At 51.5% G+C, this 19,311-nt stretch overlaps 1 protein-coding gene across 3 annotated transcripts in view; it reads left to right on the top strand.

Annotated features, from left to right (window-relative positions):
* The window catches only part of clasp1a (cytoplasmic linker associated protein 1a), a 58,953-nt gene that overhangs the window by 18,063 nt on the left and 21,579 nt on the right, over window positions 1-19,311 (top strand). For 2 of the 3 annotated variants that reach the window (XM_072700265.1, XM_072700264.1), the window contains exons 9-21: window positions 7,520-7,666; window positions 8,017-8,093; window positions 8,364-8,456; window positions 8,608-8,753; window positions 9,911-10,046; window positions 10,488-10,558; window positions 10,642-10,701; window positions 11,404-11,481; window positions 11,836-12,003; window positions 12,995-13,038; window positions 13,509-13,682; window positions 16,539-16,646; window positions 17,655-17,819. In XM_072700265.1, coding sequence (XP_072556366.1) covers window positions 7,520-7,666; window positions 8,017-8,093; window positions 8,364-8,456; window positions 8,608-8,753; window positions 9,911-10,046; window positions 10,488-10,558; window positions 10,642-10,701; window positions 11,404-11,481; window positions 11,836-12,003; window positions 12,995-13,038; window positions 13,509-13,682; window positions 16,539-16,646; window positions 17,655-17,819 — 1,467 coding nt within the window. Of the gene's footprint in view, window positions 1-7,519; window positions 7,667-8,016; window positions 8,094-8,363; window positions 8,457-8,607; window positions 8,754-9,910; window positions 10,047-10,487; window positions 10,559-10,641; window positions 10,702-11,403; window positions 11,482-11,835; window positions 12,004-12,994; window positions 13,039-13,508; window positions 13,683-14,300; window positions 14,325-16,538; window positions 16,647-16,969; window positions 16,997-17,654; window positions 17,820-19,055; window positions 19,161-19,311 lie in introns of all 3 variants that reach the window. The other variant, XM_072700263.1, reaches the window with a different exon arrangement.

The raw sequence follows: 19,311 nt of genomic DNA, 5'->3' as shown, positions 1-19,311 counted from the left end.
GTCTTAAGAAGCTTGATCATCTCTCTGTACTGACGATCCACTTTCCTCAGCTCTAGCTTTGCATTCTGCAGATTAGTGGGGGCATTAAACTGGTTTCTGTGCAGTTTCTGGCTGGGTCTGGTCTCTCTGGAGTGGGGGGCGGCCACCTCCGAGCACAGCTGTTTCCTGGACAGGGGCCGGGCTCAGAGGACGCAGGAAGGCTCTTATTTTGAAAGAGGTGGCACTCACTGTCACGAGTTTTAGTGGGGGAGGCGGTTGCGGAGAGGTGCGGTGACGGCCGGAGCAGCTCCACACTCGTCCGTTCCTCTTGCCGTGAGGACCACGCTTCTGCGCCATGGTCGCCGGAGGAGGTGAGGCAGTGGTGCCGCTTTAATCGCGAACTGATGGGAAAGGAGGGGGTCTCTCCGGGGTGGGGGCATCTGAGGCATGGGGGGGTGCTGAAATGCTGCTCTGCTCGATGAACTGACAGGCAGCCATACCGTCTACTGGTGCTGTGTGTATGTGGGCGGGGGGTGGGGGTTCATATTTAAAGTCACTCTGGGATCAGACGTGTTTCCACCAGGATCAACGATCCAGCCTCGGTGTTTATGCTGCAGGTCTGTTAAACATTTACGGGCAAGTGATGCTGTACATGCGTCTGTCTGAGTTTGCTGGAAATGCTCTCGTTCTGCGTGTCTATCCCAGCCCAACGAGCCATTTCGGGTCCTGCTGAATGTGCTCAGCAACGGCAATGGAGTGTTTGTACAGCACAGTATCTCTTCATTACCCTGGAAAAACAAACTGGGATGCCGAGGTCCGGGAGCCGCCACACTAAAGAGGCTTTTGTGCCGCCGGGGGCAGTCGTCACAGTGACCCCCTTGTCCCCAATCCCCAGTGCTGGGTCCTCCGCTCAAAGTGCTCATTGTCACTGAACGATCGCTGCTCTGTCTGGGTTTTGTGCCGCGACACAGTGATTATGTGGGTGACGCACAGCGTAGCGTGCGCCGGGCGGTGCTTATGTGCGTAGCGTGTGTATGCTGTCACACGCCTGCTCAGGGGTGTAAATTATGCGGTGGAAGTGGGACAGCAGGGGATCGCAGAGCGCAGCGGGTTGCAGCCTGGTTTAAATGGGACTGCAAGACAGATGTAACGTTAAAGAGCCATTTCTATAATGACTATTTATCGATGTGTGATTGTCAGTAAGGGAGAGTTACTCTTTTTCTGTTTAGCAAAACGCTGTCCTTTACCCTCAGGCCAGGCTTGCATTCGACAGCTGGCATGTGCTGACTCTGCCTGTGTCCCGCTAATGTGGTGATCTTAGCCTTTCTGGCCACATTGAGCCATAGGTTGAGGGCATTAGTACACTGTATCCATAACCTTGCTCAAATGGACCAATCACGTATGGTATGCGTGGTTCTTCATCCAATCCAGTATCACTCATTTTTAGCATTTGAATGACAAAGGCAGTATGACTAGTTGACGTGAGGAATAGCCTGCTTCCTGGGGCTGCCTGTCGCCTTTATTTCCCTGTTATTCTTTTATCTGTTGAGTTCTGCCCCGAGGTAAAGTCGGTGTCTAGCTTTTTCTTGACAAATACCGCATTGTCAGAAAAGGAAGTTATAGTTTTGTTCCTGGAGATCTCTGTTTTATTTTTAAACAGAGATCCTGTTGCTCCTTTCAGAGCCCGTCGCGAAAGGCCAATGCTGAAAAAGCTGACTGCTTATGATTTCCTAGAGTCAGCTGCAGGATGCGAGGGAAACATGTGGTCAGAGTTTTCAGGCTAATTTCTTGGGGGTGTTTTAATCAGTATTTAGCATGAGCATACTGATAGGTTAGAGTTCAGATAAGGCCTTCTGGGAAGTAGGATACTCAACAGCTGCTGGGCTTAAATACAGGGGGATTAAAGATTATTCTGCCAGAAGATGTGTATCAAAGGCCTATATTACTGAATCATGGAAGAGCTGCAGCTCCTTCTCTGTCGTATGTAGTCCCATAACCTACGGAATGCTCCAGGGCACTGGCAGATCATTAGGTAGCCATTAGGTTTCCGTTACTGAGTCATCAACTGCTAGCTAGCCGCTAACCAGCTGTTAGCGAACTGTTAGCCAGCCAGTAGCTTTTCATCGGTGAGCTGTCAGCTAGCTGTTAGCTAAAAAAGTGAGGAGTTGTATTTACCATGCTGAGAATAGCTGCCTAACAGAAAGCGTTGCAAAATTGTAATAGCTAGTTAAAAAAAAAAAACATAGAAGGAATGTTTATCCTAATGTGCTCAGTGAATTGGGGTGTGAGGTAGTATTGTATGGGCGGACAAGCTCCCTCAGCCTTGATCTGGCTGGCTTCCGTTTTTCCTGATCCATCAGGCCCTGACCCTAAGCTGCAGCCTTTCCTGTGGCCCATCGTGTCTTTCCTTTGTGCTGACGTGGAAATGAGCACATTGTTTTTGTTATTCCTCTTAGCTTTACTGAGCCCTTCCTCCTGCCTTCATGTGGCGCTCTGCACGCACTGCACGCACTGCACTGTACGCAAGCTGGCTCTACTGTACCTCCTGGTATGACTGAACCACAGCCCGGTTGACTTAAGCATGCACATTCGCATTTAGGTTCTTTGCTGCCCAGCTTGTCCACTTCAGATTGGCGGTTCTGGTCACATGGTCACACCTCTGTATGTTTCACGGTGTCCTCCCAACCAGGCAGTAAGGTGATGGTGACTTCCTCTACCCTGAGGTGTCTCTTTACAGCCAAGCTACCGTTTGAGTCTCCATGTGATGAACATGGAGTTCCCTTGGAAGGCTTGTCAGCAGGGGCCCTTATCAGCAGTCTTTGTTACTCACAGATATTGTACAGTACACACCTTTCCTGAATAAAAACCGTTCTTCAGGCTGAAGCGTCCTGTGCCCTAATTTCCAGAATAACGGTTCTCCGGTGCACCTCAGTCTAATTAGGGAAACGAGTGCGGCGGGGGACGTGGGCGGCTCGAGGTCCTGTGACCTCGACCAAGTCAAATGGGTGCCTAGCATGCATCCTGCAGTTTGTGGGTGGGGGGAGAGTGGATTTTAGCCCATGTTTGTGTATGTGTTCTCTGTGCTGTTAAACAGGGGCATGGTGGGAAGGAGACCGCCGTGCGCCTACATGGCTATAAGCCTTCGGGAGGCACTGTTCATGTGCTCTACCCGAATTGCCAGCTGGTCTGGATGAGGCGATCACCTAGCGGTTAGATCAGACCGGATCTTGCAGCCCCCTGCTGGATGTGACAGCCCACTGCAGTCCTCTGTTGCCAGCAGGATTCCACTGTAGATATTCAGAGTAAATTGCCCCCATTGCCGCCACTTTAACCAACAAAGCTCCAGTCCTCTCTTGTGGACTTTTATAAATCTTTGTTCTTCTACTTCAGAGATGCCTGTGGAAGGCCGCTGTTTGGTTGCTTTGAGGTCATTTTGAGATCTCTTGGCTCAGGGGGCTTTCTGAGGGTACAGTTTCACTGGGTATTGTTGCCATGGTGATGTAAGCTGGGTGACATCATCACAGTGGCACGGTAAGACTGAATGACGGAACCTCTTTATCGGCTCATGGCAACCGTCGCTGGGGCAGCAAAAGCTCAGGGCTATTATAGATGAGGTTCCTTTATGAGGATTCACACTGGGTATAGTGCATTCCCCAAATATTCATGCCCCAAATAAGCGTAGGTCATTTCCCAGCCCAAGTGATTATTGTTAAGAAATGTAAAGGAATCAATTGAGAGGCCTGGTTTGCTTGCATGTGGTCCATCTGAGGATGGACAGAGCGGGTCTGTGCACAGGGTCTCTCACAGCTGTTGTGCCTCCCAGTAGGGGCAGTTTATATCTCCTTTGTTCACTCTGCCTACCCTGGGAGTGACGGGTTCTAGCCGGACCAAACAGGTTTTCTTACGAATGGCCATGTTTGCAGGTGTCTGTCTAATAGCACGAACACTCTGAACATGCGAATATCCAGAGGGTATTGTAATGGCCTGTGGATGTCACATGGGCCGTATTCCCATTAAAAGTTGTTTTCTAGTCTCTGAGGGGGGTCCCCCCCTGCATTGTTATTGCCGCTTCTGTTGAGCCGTAGAGCTTGAAAAGCTCCGTGTTTGCAGAATGTGCCGTGCTGTGTGGAATTGCTGAAAGAGGGAGCTGGGAATTAGATATGGTCTAGCTGCTAGCCATTTGAATATGACTCCTCACTGGATCTAAAAATACTTGGCTGGAAAAACATCAGCATTCCGAGCATGCTTCCGCACGCATTGCAGTTTTAAAAAGCTGAAGTGCAGGCTTTAAACCTTCCGGACACCAAGCTCTCGCTCAGGCTCTATGCTGGAACGATGGAGATGATGTCCAGCCGCACCTGTCATCTGCACCACTCTGGTGGCCATCTAGTGGACAGAAGTGGCATTGCAGAGAAATGTGGGCAACCGCGATCCTTTCTGCTGAAGGCTCTTTTTCCCCAGAGTTAATTGAAACAATTAAAGGTGTATTTGTCCCATCAAAATAAGGATGAAAGCCTCTGCGCTGCGTAGTGGGCAGCGGCTCCAGTGCCTGGCATCCATAGGCACAGACTGGCAGTAGAATACTATAAACGTGAATAAGAGGTCATCCACTGCTTAATGTCCTTGCTGGGGGCTGATTGTGCAGCCAGATTACAGCTGTAATATTTCAAAAATGTATTCATTTCTAAGTTGATGAAATTTTGGCCTGCCAAATGAAGAGTTGTATGAATCTCCTGAGTTCATTGAGGAATCAAGAAATCCCACCTGTGTATTGGCTGGAAGTAATTCTGTCTGTCATACATTGTATATTTGTATGTTTCTAGCCCCCCAGCCTTTTTTGGTTAATGGCTTTACAGGTTCCTACAGAGCAGTTGGGAGTAGGCAGACACCCCTAATGTGTAATGTGTTATGGAGTTGCTGTGTTTCATATGAACCACCAGATGGCGCAGGTTGAAGGGTAATTGATGAGTTTAATCTCTCTGATACCAGGTCCAGTACTTTATTGGGTGTTAGATACAGCTGCATACAGCACTCTTGAAATATTAAATGTATAGCTCCTACCCTTTGGACACTGTACTTTTTGTCCATTTAATGTGGATAGCCCTAATATCAGGGATGGACATAACTGGTATGCAAGTACACATTCACCTTTAAAAACGATAAGTGCAATGATCGATTGTTTGTAAAAACTCAAATGCGTACTTCTTTTATGTGCATTTGTGCTGCTATGACTAGAAAATACTTTGCATTTTAACCTGTATACCGCAAATGAAGTAGAGTTAGCATATAAAGATTAAAATGCATTATATTTTGTTTTCATATCACATAAAATAAGTACCCATTTACACTGTTACCACAACCGATTGTCGCACGTATTGTATTTAAAGGTGAATGCATACTTGCGTTCCAGTTATGTCCATCCCTGCCTATTATCCTGGCATTCACTTCTACTGAATCTGTTTGGACCACAGCTGCTATACAGAAGTGGCAGTTAGAGAATGATCATTCCCTCAGTGATGCTTTTTAGATGTCTCCTTTGCTGGCCCAGACTGTAATTTCCCGTTTATTGTCATACATGCGCACGCTGGTGCTCTGAGTGGTGATGTTGATGATGTCATGACAAAAGGCAGGGCTGTTTGTGTGAGGTGACCTCAGGTAAGGACCTGTGGGACCTGCCACCATGTTAAGCATGTGCCCCACCCACTGGGATACATTCTGCCCCGCCCACCTGGATACATTCTGCCCCGCCCACTGGGATACATTCCGCCTACCCACTGGGATACATTCTGCCCCGCCCACCTGGATACATTCTGCCCCACCCACTGGGATACATTCTGCCCGCCCACTGGGATACATTCTCCCCCGCCCACCTGGATGCATTCTGCCCCGGCCACTGGGATACATTCTGCCCCGCCCACTGGGATACATTCTGCTCCGCCCACCTGGATGCATTCTGCCCCGCCCACCGGGATACATTCTGCTCCGCCCACCTGGATACATTCTGCCCCGCCCACCGGGATACATTCTGCTCCGCCCACCTGGATGCATTCTGCCCCGCCCACTGGGATACATTCTGCTCCGCCCACCTGGATGCATTCTGCCCCGCCCACTGGGATACATTCTGCTCCGCCCACCTGGATGCATTCTGCCCCATCCACTCGGGATGCATTCTGCCTCATGTTCTGCTTAATGCGTTTGACATTTATGGCAGCCATTAACTGAGCAGTGTTGTCTGGCATCATTAATAAAATTAATTACTCTTGTTATCCTTTCGGTTATTTGAAGCCCCAAAAATGAATTATGTTGTGTTTTAGGAACAACATGACCCTGGTACATGCTAGTGAAGGCTGTTACACACGTATATGCACATATGGCTGGAGGGTGCTCCGCGTGCTTCAGACTGCTGGGTGGGAAACTCAGAGAAAGATGCAGGGCTCCATCAGTCTTCCCAGGAACAGAGAGAGAAAGGAGGCTGAGAGCGAATGCCTGGGCTTCTCTGATACCCCCTGCAACGCCCTGACTGCTGGGGCTGTGATATTAAAGCACCTTTACTCACTCTTTACTCACTCTCTCATCACCAGCAGTTCCTAAGCGGTGGCTCATCATGACATCATGGCTGCCAGCTTCTCCATGCTGCCAACCCCCATGGGACGGCATAGGAGGGACGGGATTGGCCCCCCTCGGCAGCTGACACTGAGGGAGGGGGTGGGGTGTCGGTTCACCTCCGGTTAATTGGTGGGGGGGGGGGTGTCCTGTGGTCCTGTGAGATCAGTAGAGACACGCTGCTGAGAGGCTGTGCTCTGGGAAGCGGCGTGGCAGTGACTTGGAGGCAGCCTTCACATGGACCTCACCCACAGCAGCTAGCAGAATGTTCCGGAAGCTGGTCTGCAAAAACATCTGCTCCTGTAAGCCGTCCGTGCTCTTCATGAGGGTAACGTTTGAAGTGGGTGTTCAGGGGTCACTCTGTACTGGGACGTCCTCGTAGTCAGGGAGATGCCAGTGGATCCCAGTAGGATCTTCAGGTTGATCAGGTTGTTCGGGCTCCGTAGAGGAAGATGGAACAGCTGACCTTGTGGTGTGGTGTTAGTGGGTGGCGCGTGGTGCCCGTGGTTCAGGGCGGTGCGGCGTGTCTCTCTGGCCGGGGGAGACTGAGCCCCGTGGCGAGCTACACGCTGCTGCACCGTACCTCGCGTGGCCCCCGCGCGTGCGTACTGTATGGCGGGGGGGGATCTGAATAATTCAGGTCAATCGATGGTGGGCCTAGCTGATCCCCCGCCCCCCCCCCCCCACCCCCAGCGGCCTCACAGTGTGCGACTCATGTTGCATCTTTTAATGGAATAAATAATTTACGCAGGCCCAGGACTGTCGACTGGGAGTCTGGGGTCTTTCAGGCGCGGCTCTGCCCTTCAGCCTGTAAAAGGAGCCCAGGTCAAACCGGACAAGTGCTCCACGGCGCCCCCTGTGTGTCTCGTAAAGGACAACACACCATCATGTCATGTATCACTAACTAGTGCATCTCCCATCATCTCCTTTTGTACAGACAAGAACATTGACGATGAAGACTCTTTGGATGGGGGCCGGTCCTCCTCCTCCTCCTCTTCCTCCAAGGCGCCCCCTGGTACCCGTAGGAGCGTGTGCGTGGGTTCCGTACGCAGGCCTGTCCCAGCGGCTGGTCCCAAGGCCCCAGGTAATGTTTACACTGTAATGACATTAGCATGTGTGCTATTAGCTTAGGACAGCAGGGCGGCCCTGGCTACAGGACTACAGATGAGACACCAGGAGGCTGCCTGAGCTCTGTGACTCAGTGAAACCCCAAAGGTGGCTTTAAGGGTTTTGAAATCTAGGACCTTGATCTAAGAGCCCTTGGAATATAAAGTGATGAATGCAGTGTTTTTTATGGAAGAAGGATGGACGATGTCTTTGGCCAGCCTCTAATGGGGACGGGTCAGGGTTATGGTCACCTCTCTGGAATATGTTTGAGGTGCCTCTTGTGCGGTTCTGCCCTTTGACCACGTGGTGACCCTGTGTCCTCTTCAGGGAAGGAGGGGGCCAGCGCGGGGGCAGTGGATGAGGAGGACTTCATGCGCGCCTTTGAGGATGTGCCTACTGTGCAGGTACGGATGCTGGACTGTGGCCCTGCATGGGGGGGGGGGGTAATACCTACTGTTGCTTCTGCAACTCAGACAAATGTTCTTGGGGTGGATGAGGTGCCTTTGTGACTGTGTGAATGAATGTTGCCCCCTGGTGGCCATGGTATTGCTGGGTAGGGTCTGCACCTGACACGTCATGAATGTGGATGCAAGATGGATATAGGAGGAGCCATAACACACAGCTGCGCCCTCTTCTAGTCTCCCTGAACCTTCTTCAATCTTCACTCTCCACAGATTTACTCCAACCGGGAGCTGGAAGAATCCATTAACAAGATCCGGGAGGTCCTGTCCGACGACAAGCACGACTGGGAGCAGCGCGTGTCTGCGGTAAGGCTGGCCGGATGAAAACGGCGTGCAGCCACTGTAGGGGGCACTCAGGAGCCGGACGTCTGGTCAGTGATGATGAGGCTCGTCGTATTGCAGCATGCCGCCCGCTGACCTTCTCTTCTTCTATTGTCTGTCGGCTTCCTCTCTCCAGCTGAAGAAGGTGCGTTCCCTCGTCCTGGCTGGTGCGGCGGAGCATGAGGGCTTCATTCAGCAGCTCCGCTCCCTAGAGGCTGCCTTCAAGCTCTCGGCCAAAGACCTTCGCTCGCAGGTGGTGCGTGAGGCCTGCATCACGCTGGGGTAGGTGGCAGTCGGCAGGCTGGGGTGGCTAAACTAGGGGGGGTTTGCTTTGGGAACCTCTGTGTGGACACTCATGGGAGTTTTACTTACACAAATTGTAGAGGAGGTGGGTCCAAACAATTAGAGGAGGCGGGACCAACCAATCAGATGTCTTGGTCCTGACTCCTCTAGTTGCTTGGACCCACCTCCTCTACAACTACAATCTAATTGGTTATCTCTGAACCAGTCATTTTTCATTCTGCCCTCAGAACATTTTTATGTAAGTAAAACTCCCACGAGTCGTGTATATGGACCCAGAGAAAGTGCAAATGAATGTACAGTACTGTGCAAAATCTGTATGTTATGTAAGGTTTTTCATCTGGGTAGTAAGTGTCAAGAAAAAAAAAAACACAACTTAACATTAGAACATATACAATATGAGTAGCACGGCAAATACAACAAAAATAGAATAACAACGATTTCTTTTGTTCTCCTAAACTTACTGATGGCTCGATGAACACTGTGGTTCCCCAGCCATTGCATGTATTTTGCTAAATTTCATCACCAGCTCAGTCGATTAGTTAAATAATTTAATTAATATTGATATTAATATTAATATTGATTAACCAAATGTGGTATGCTAGTGGTCAAGTCAAAAAGTACATGGGTGCATTAGATGGGTGTTGCGAGTATTGGAGTGACTTTAGGAGGGGGTTTGAAATGGCTCAGCTTTGAGACATTTCGACAGACATTAAGCCATCATAATTTCACACCCAAAGATCATTTGCACATCATTTTCTTGCCTAAGACTTTTGCACAGGAAGGTCTCACACTGGATCCACACTGTCAGGCATGATGAAGGGCTACTTTGGGTCCAGGCCTGTTCATATAGGAAGTGTTTGCATTCACAAGGCCTGGATGGAGTCCAGCCTTGTTAATTATCTCTTGTTTGCCACTAATGGGGCATAACAATCAAGGCCTGGTGACGTGGATTGCGCCCAATATCGGTGGATGTAAAGAGCATCCACCTGATGGATGGTTCGCGGCGCATGCTTGAACGCCACTGTTTGTCGTGGCATTTCTGAGCGCCGACATGCAGATCTGCGCTTTAAACACGGCCGTTGCTGCGGCGTCAGCGGTTTCACAGTGATTCATTTCTCTGTCTCCCCCCCCCCAAGGCACCTATCCTCCGTGTTGGGGATCCGATTCGACCACGGCGCCGAAACCATCATGCCCACACTACTCAACCTCGTCCCTAACAGTGCCAAAGTCATGGCCACGTCCGGTGTGGCCGCCATCCGGCTCATCATCCGCGTGAGTGCCGTGATGGGGAGTTGAGGGGGCCCCCGCCTGGCAGGGATTTCCCTGTAACTCCAACTGTGAAGGCCCCCAGTTTGTTCCCATCTCTTGCTAGACGGTGGCAGTAGTATTTGGTAATGACACCCTATCCCTACAAGCTGCAGTGTGCTGACCCTGCTTGTCTGGTGAAGGACCGGCTTGTATTTACCATGCAAGCTTGAGGTTTCACAGCTGTCTGTTTTCCGAAAGTAGGTGACTGTTTTCTTTCCATCAAGATATAAAACTCATAGGCCTGAGTTTGGTCTGGTGATTTGGAGTCAGAACCTTTTTCTGTACCGACAGTGCTGTTGGGATAGGGGGCATCCTCGCACCCCCAACCACCCCCCCAGACCGCGATTGATGTCATGCCAGGGTGTTGTCAGGCCAGTGGCTGATGTGTTTCCGCTTCTTCTCCAGCACACACACTACCCCCGGCTGATTCCCATCATGACCAGCAACTGCACATCCAAGTCTGTGGCCGTCCGACGGTAAGGCCGCCGGGCTCTTGCCGCCTAAGGGGTGCCAAAGGTCTGCTGAATTCCGTGTGATCGTTGCCCCCCTCTGTTGGCAGGCGCTGCTACGAGTTTTTAGACCTCCTGCTGCAGGAGTGGCAGATGCACTCTCTGGAGCGGTAAGGCCCCCATCGCCGGCACTTTGAATTACGGTTCCCCCACGGGCCAACAGCCAATGACATGAGTTCCTCAAAAGGGAGGCGTGTCACTTGGGTATTTCTGCTGCTGTCCGATTTTTTGACACTCTTTGTATGGCAGCAGAGTGTGGGGTGATATCACAGTGGGTGGAGATGTGGTTATAGGGTTGAATTTTTACAGCATTCACGCTTTATCTGGCTGTTAAATTTGATATGGAGTAAAGGAATAACTGGAGAAATTCAGATACATTGCAGCAACGGCTCAGGAAATCGAGAAACTGCGGTGGCAGCACTACACGCCTCTTAATGAAGTGTGTGTGCGTGGCTGCGCTCTACTCACCACCAGTGGCATTTAGAGAGGTGGTGCAGTTTGCCAGTGATGGAGCGCTGCCCCGGCGGGCAGCTGATGAGCCTGTGTGGATCAGATTAACGAGGGGAGGGAGCTGTCAGCGCCGCGTCTCACCAGTTTCCACGGCAACCCGGCCCCGGTTGTTTAAAAGGCGCCCACTGTGCCCACTTCCCCTTTCAGTGCTGGGAGCTGCTTTGTGATGTAAAGGCGACTCCGGGACGGCAGCCAGATCTCGCTGTCGCAGCGGCGCGCTCACTGCCCCGTGAACCGGCCGCTACTTTGTGGAGTCGCCGCACGGGAAGCGTCCCGCTAGTCATGTTTCCCTGCTCCCCCAGGCACGTCGCGGTCCTCACAGAGACTATCAAGAAGGGCATCCATGACGCCGACTCCGAGGCAAGATCTGTGGCCAGAAAGTAAGTCTTTCTGATGCTTATTTCATATTTTTCCCACACAGAATGAGCTCGTAATTCCACTTAAAACATGTCTGTCGTTCTGTCGTGGATTCCTTAATGTCGGACGTTCTTTTTTTCATCGGTTTGGACACTTCGTCCTTAGCAGTGTATGTTGACTTTGTGCTTTATCCTGCACAGTCGCAGTGATCCTGTAAGTAGGCGTCTCCCCTTGGTCTAGTATGCAGTTTGTGAGGCGGCAGCTGATGTCCATGTGCAGTTTTAGAAGCATTGGCTTTTCTGTCAGTTCCCCCTGTTTTTGGAGTGCTGTCCCGCTGCTCCGAAGGTCGGTTATAGCTCTGCTCCCCGCTCCCGCAGGTGTTACTGGGGCTTTCACGGACACTTCAGCAGGGAGGCAGAGCACCTCTTCCAAGCTCTGGAGGCCTCTTACCAGAAGGCCCTGCAGTCGCACCTGAAGAACTCTGACAGCATCGTGTCCCTGCCACAGTCAGACCGCTCATCCTCCAGCTCCCAGGAGAGCCTCAAGTAAGGAGCCTCCCTCCACAAATGCTGACATGCCCCATCGCTCTCCCACTTATTCCTCACTCACCTTGTCTGTAGGTCAAGTTTTTGAGTGCTTTTGATGGTCTGTTTAGGATTTTATCACTGTGCCTTGATCTACCTGAGCAAGTGAGCGAGATACACTGAGGTCACTGCTACGTATGATCCATAAAAGTTACCCTGAAACAGCTCAAACATTTGGATAGAGTCTCACCGTGAAGGGGCAGTCAGATGGTTGGCTCAGGGCCATGTGTTGCCCATGATGACCTTCCAGAGGGAATGTTTAGATGTCACATGGGGTTGACCAGGAGGGGACAGCCCTGGAAATCATTCGGCTGTTGTGCTGTGTTTCTCACATCACATTCACTCACTGTGTCACTCCGTCTCCATCCCGGCTGATTGAGGAGGGAGGGTCGGTGTTTCTCTGTGTGGCTGACTGTGAGTAATGCCCAGGCGTGCTGAATCCGGCCCCAGGTTAAAGCAGGGGGGGAGCAGCCGTGCTCCACAGCTCCCCGAGTGGCCTCCTTAGCTGCTTTCTCCTGGAAGATCCCATTGAGAGCTCTCACTCCAGCCCCCGGTGGCCAGAAAAAAATCACACCATCAGGAAGTTGGAGAAATCCAAGTGGCTTTTTGTGACAGTACGGTTTTCTGGGGAAACGTCCCAGTTTCTTGAGGCTGGCAAGGTCGGTGAAGAGTGACGCCATGTGAAACTGGCCCAGTGGTGCTGCTTAGCACCCCCCCCTTTTCCTTTTCCTTGAATCGGCAGCTTTTGAGACACAGAATGGCTGTGACAGAGAGCTTTTGGTGCCCCGCTGTGTGTCCCTGCAGAGGCTGTGGGGCCAGAGCACTAACTGGGCACAATGTGATGTCTCATTTTCCCAAAGATTTGGTATGTTAAAGCTTGCCTGCCTGCTCTCTCCCTCCCTCCCTTCCTCCTTCTCTCACTCCCTTCTTCTCCAACCCTCCCTTCCCATAGCCGCCTTTCTGCGAAGAGCCCGATGGGGACCAGCATGGCTCGAGGTAAAAACACACCAGGAATGACGGGCAGGTGCATGAAACAGAGCAGAGCGAAGGGCTTGATCTTTGTGGGCCTGAGCTCTGAGATTGACAGTGAAGACAGTACAGCTGCTTACCAAAGCAAACATACATCAGACACATTCAGTACTGTATCCTGCACATGGTTCCTGAAGAACTTGGTACCTCAATTTTAGTGCAAAATATTCAGAAAGAATTACAATTACCAAGAGATGTGATGTCTTCAGCACAATAGTGTAGTACTTTCTGTTTTAAGGATGGAATGATTAGTTATCAGTGGTCTAGCATGGACTTCATATCAGTAGTGTATGGTCCTCAATATGTGCTTGTTGTTTTTCTGAGTATATAGACGTCTCATGCTTGAACAAGGAATGTTGTGTCATGATTTGAGGCCGGTAACATTCAGACCTATTCAGCTAATGAGGTTTAAATGTGCCCCCCCGACCCCCCAAAAGCCAAAGTGGTGAGTTCCAGGGTCCCATCAGCGCCAGGCTCCCTCCAGCGATCCCGCAGTGACATCGACGTCAATGCTGCCACCAGTGCCAAGTCCCGCATGACGGCGGTTCCCACGTCCGCTGCACCCTTCAGTTCCGCTGCCGCCCTGCCCCCTGGGTCCTACGCCTCTCTGGGTAATGCCTCTGCTCCCTTCCGCCCCCCGTTCTTCCCATACCCCTTCATACGCTGGGTCAGCGAGGTCTCACCAGTGCTATGGACTTTGTCTCCACTCACTTTTCTCTTGATGAGAAGTGAGAAACATGAACATCACTGCCTTTCTGCCCATGTCATGTCATTAATAAGCCTCGACAGGCTTCACGGTCATCATTAAAGGGTGCAGTGAGGTGCAGCCGCCGGTGGGTTAATGTTCTCTGCTACGCTGGAGGGTAACAATATCAGGAGGCGAATCATCATATGAAACATCTGAAGAGAAATTAATGTTTGAGAAATTCTACATTTTTTTTACCTTTTGATCATTTTGGATTCTCTTTCTGCCCTTGCCAGCTTTCAGATAGCTCTTTGAAATCATACTACTTTCTGCTATAAATGTACACATCTCTTAGCTGACTCCTCCCTTGTGAATCGTGCCCCCTCTTTGGTCAAACCCCAGTATTTTCTGGTGCCCTTACTGGTCCCAGAACAGATGTCCATGGGATCCGGATCGTCCCCTGTCCTGACTGATTGGTACTAATGTCTTCCTGTTATGCCTCCCCGCCCCCTTTCCCGCTCTCCTTACTGTTTTTTGCCCAAAGATGGCACGCCTGGTAAACCAGAGGGTAAGCTGTCTGTCCGTGTCCCCCATCTGTTGGGTGACGTCATCGGTGGCCCCCTGTACCAATCCCACCACCACCTCAGTCTGTGTTCACCATTGACTCGGTGGTCATCCGTGGAATCCTGCATGAGCTGTTTGCATGTAGTATCACTGTGAGAGACACACCGAGCCGCCTCGAATTACACAGAGCTCGGTGTATCAGCCAGGTTTCTTTCTGTCATTTGGTTGGGATTTGGCATTTAGCGATGTGAATGCATGCCATTTGGGTTCAGTGCAGCACCAAGGACTTTTTTTTTTGTGGTCTAGTTCAGGGTGGTTCTTCACAGGCTGTGATCAGTGGTGTTCCTGTGTATGTATATATGTTTTCAACTATGTGTCTGTCACAAGGCCCCTGGACACAGTGAATGACGTCCCCTCATATTGCTCATATGGATTATCAGACCGACAGCAGATGTTTATGTGTTTGGTTTGCAGCGTCCTGAAATTTATCACTACATTATCAATTTATGATTATTTTTATCCAGTCTCTCCACATGCACATAGAATTAAAGTTCAGGGTCTTTTAAAAGTCACATGGTCAGACAGGTTCTTTCTGGTGCAGTTATTCTTCGCTTCCTTGGTTCCTCAGGGTGCTCCAGGGTTTTTCTTGGAGTCCGCTTGGGTGGCTGTTTACTCAGGCCATTCTCTGAAGCCAATGCAAGCGTTTCTGAGCATCAGTGGCTCTCGGCAGGCCTTTGGTGGGCCGCTGATAGTATCTGACCCAGCAGTCTGTGACCTTTTCAGCACTCCTCCGCCTCTTATTCCCGCAGAATACCGGAGCATGCCTTTTGTGCTCCATGGTTTTCCAGGTTCACTATAGGGATCAGGGAAATCGCAGCCTACCCACCCAGCTTGGAGATAGTGTTTCCCCTGTTTCAATGCACCATGTTCCTGATAGCACTCATACATCAGCTGACTCACATTTGATTCCTGTCATTGAGATTCCTGTGTGTTTGTGATGGATATCATTCAGATGCAGTCTTCTTGCTCTCGTATGAACGTTGGGTGATCCACAGAGCTGTTGATGTGTGTCTTTGTTGTTCAGCAGACATTGTCTGTGTGTGTGTGTGACCTATTCTACTGCCAGGATAATGTGCACTGCTGCTCCTGCCCCGTCAGTAACAGATACTGATTGCATGGCCGAACACCCTGCGGCGTTGAGAATTCAATAGCTCTGCAAATGGATAGTCATTTGAGAGGCTTTGTGAATCTGGTTTTCTTTCTAAAACTGACTCTTAGCAACGAGCCAGCAGCAGACTGATGTGGGGTCGTACTCCTCTGTTGTATGTATTGTTGATGGTCTGTTCTCAGGATTAGAAGAAAATTTCTCCTTGTTACTAAGAAATGTATCAAGCAGAGGCCCCTGTAGGAACAGTGCAGACTTTTCTAGGTTGGCAACTTCTGACCAGTATGGTAGACCCTAGCTTGTGGGCCTTGGCACAGCCAGTTCCTGAGCAGAGATCAGTTTGAGTTCCATGGGGTGAAACCACATTATTTCTGTACATCCACAAGAATTCTACTTTATAGCTAAGTTATTTAAACAGCTGTCATCCATACTGTAGCTGGGGTATTAAAGTGTCCTCTGGGACTAACTGTAATCCTAGGCTTGCTGAGCAGTTTAAGGAGACCAGATGAGTCTCTGTTGAGTAGGTGTCCACAGAGTGACGAGACTGTCATATCAGTGATGTGACAGTACAGCCTGATTTTTCTACTGCTTCCACTCCTGAGTTAATTACCCTTGAATCGCCGCAACAGGCGAGTGGCCTCACCTTCCTCCTAGCATCTGTGCTTCTAACTTTGCCTCCCAGGTTTCCCCGATGCGGCCCTCCCTGTGCTGTGGACTTTTTGATGGTGTAAACGTCCACGTCTGAGCGCTAGGACGCTTATTAATGCCCCGTCTGGGCCTGCGTTCAGGTTGTCCACTGCATGCCACTAGATGGACTGCAGTCGGAGAGGTGCCTAGGCACCCGGACCTCAGTGGACAGCACCCCTGTGTGTGTGTGTGTGTGTGTGTGTGTGTGTGGGGGGGGGGGGTTTCCCCTTTACTGTTTGCTCAGAAAGCTGCTCCTGTATTGTTGGCGTCTGTGGGTCTGCACTGGCTTAGGCTTGTATCGTGTTGAATGGTGGCTGCATTGACTCTCTCTCTCTCTCTCTCTTTTATTCTCTTCCTCCCCTTCAGGCCGCGTTCGCACCAGGAGGCCGAGCTCTGGAAGCGCGGTGGGGGTGAGCACCGTCACCACAGACAGCAGGGGGCGCAGTCGTGCCAAGGTGGCATCCCAGTCCCAGCGTGAGTTCCATATTGTACACCCTTCCTCACATGGCTTCCCGCTTCTGCCCGGGCTGCCCACATGGGGGCGAATGCCATTGCCACCCCCATCTACCTCACCCCCCCCCCCCTTCCGTATGACCAGTGACCCTGTAGTCATACGGCCAGCCTCTCACCGCCGTGCCGGTCTTGGCCTTTGGGCTCCCACCCTCTGGCACGACGTTGACAGGCTCCTAAGGGGCGGCATACTGAAAGTGACTGGCCTGATGCATGCTGGGATACTCTCTGTCTCTGTTTGTAACTGGCTACTTTTTGCTGTCTTGCGACTCGCTTTCATACACAAGGATCCAGATCAGCCAATCCTACTGGTGGTAAGCTTGCCTTCATCTAATCTGAATCCTGCCGCGCACCCCCCCCCCCACCCTGGGGTCTTCAGCATGACCCGGTCTGCTCCAAACAACCTCATGAAGCATGCTCCATTAGCCCTCCCCCCTTCAGCCCCACAGTTTATGTGGGGTCCCGCCATGAAATCGCTGTCCTGTATAGCCTTTCCCTGTTTCCTCTGTACTATCGTCACTGGAGGTGATCACAGTGCTGTGTTTCGTGTTGTCTTGGTCATCGTCTCCCCCCCACCACCCAAGTTAAGGCTCTCCTTGCGCAACCCTACTGTGTATCCCCCGTGGATGCCAAATACCTTGTTTCACTGTTGCTACAGTGACACATTTTAAGCTCTGCCTCAAATATTGGTTTCCAATATTTTAATTTGAAGTTGAGGATGGGGCAGCTCAGACTCTATAGTACTGACACCAAAGGGTTGCAGGTTTATATCCCAGGAAGATCAGGACTGCTGGGCCCTTGACAGACCCTTTCCCTGGGTGACTCATATCCAGCTGTGATGCCTCAGGGACTTCCTGTGTTGTGATGTATGGATGAGCCACATCGTGGATCAAGTTGGGGGTAGATTTACTGGTATGCCTCAAACCCCCCCCCCCCTGACAGGCCCTTCTGTGCTCTCTTTGCCTGTTACAGCTGGTAGTCGCTCCAGCTCTCCGGGACGACTCCTGGGCCACGCTCACGGCCGGGCCCCCCGCACCTCCGCCTCCGCCGCCGCCACGCCCTCCTCCGACAAGCGTGCCAGGGTGCCTCGGAGCCAGGGCTGCAGTCGCGAGACCAGTCCCACCAGGCTGGGCGTGGGTAAGGCCCCTGCCACCGTCACCACATGCCCCGGGCATACACCCAGGGGGGCACACATCATACCCACGTGAATTGAGTGTTGGTAAGAGCTTTGCCAGGTACAGGTATGGGAAGATATCAGTAGGGGTGCTGCTAGAGATTTTGGGCCCCATGAAAGCATCATATTGGCCCCCAACCGAGACCAATTTATTCATGGGGATGCTTCCCTGCATCAGAGGTAAGACTTTGCAGAAGCATTACAGAAACACATACCTACATGCATGGAGATCTGCCTGATGGCAGGGTCAGTGCAACTAGACCAAGTGACACAGCATGAAAGGGTTAATGGCGGGACCAGACTGCTGTGGGGAATCCTTGGTCAGAGAGAAAACTAAACCTTGGTCGATCTAGGCTGCGTTTGTGTCAGCCCACGCCTCCACCCTTCCTGCGATCGATCGGATGATTGATTGGTCGGTTGGCTGCTCTGTGTGATTGATTGATGCAGGGCTGGCCAAACAGGCCCCCACGGAGACTCCCATCTGCGCCGCTCTGTGCTGAGGTCACTGTTCGTCAGCTTATCGTGAGACATGCTGTCATCACCAGTGTCCAGGAAGGCTGCACTTTCTCATCATGCAGAGTTAGGCAGCTGATTCAGCTGGCTGTAAAATGCAAGTTAGAGGTTAAGTGTTTGAACTCAGGTCTGTGTGTTCAGTAAGAGTCCCCTTCATGGAAGGATCCTTCTCAAATGCTTTATAATGGAGCGAATCCTCGCTATCAAGCGGTGAATCCTGTGCTGCTCAGTCAGCTTCTCTGCTGTCTCTCCCCCTGTTATTCCATTCCATCATCCTTAGCTGCTCTCTGGCGGTGTTTTCTTACTGTTTGCCCCAGCATCAAGCTGTTCTTCGCTTTCTAACACTGAAGCTGCCCTCCACTTTAACTCAACGTTAAATGTTTTCTCTGCTCCTTTCTGTAAGCCCCGCCCAGAGCCCCCACTAGCCCAGTGACCTATCTTCTAAAGATCATCCCCCTGCTGCATGCTGGCCTGGAGCCCCGCCCTCAATTCTCTATCTATAAACCCCGCCCACAGTCCCCACTGACCTGTGTTCTAAAGACTTTCTCCCTGCCACACATTGGCCCAGAACCCCGCCCCCTTCTGTAAGCCCCGCCCACAGCCCCTACTAACCCACTGACTTGTGTTCTAAAGCTCTTCTCCCTGCCACTCTTCCCCCCCCCCCCCCCCCGCCCACCGCACGCTAGCCCGGAGCCGCCTCCCCCGGCCCAGCGTGAGCCAGGGGTGCAGCCGTGACACCAGCCGCGAGAGCAGTCGGGACACGAGTCCCGCGCGCGGTTTCGCTCCTCTGGGTGAGTACGGGATGGCTATGGAGCAGACCCTCCGCCCCGTCAGTGAGGCTCCCTCCCCACTTCAACTGTGGGCCCGGCCTTCCTTCGCCTTCCCCCCTAATCTGCATGCATCCTTCTTCTTCCTGTTCCGGATCCAGAGTCATTGCTCTGG

This window comes from Paramormyrops kingsleyae, chromosome 16 (genome assembly GCF_048594095.1).
Source record: "Paramormyrops kingsleyae isolate MSU_618 chromosome 16, PKINGS_0.4, whole genome shotgun sequence".
Taxonomy (NCBI): domain Eukaryota; kingdom Metazoa; phylum Chordata; class Actinopteri; order Osteoglossiformes; family Mormyridae; genus Paramormyrops; species Paramormyrops kingsleyae.
This window is presented reverse-complemented; position numbering and strand designations above follow the sequence as displayed.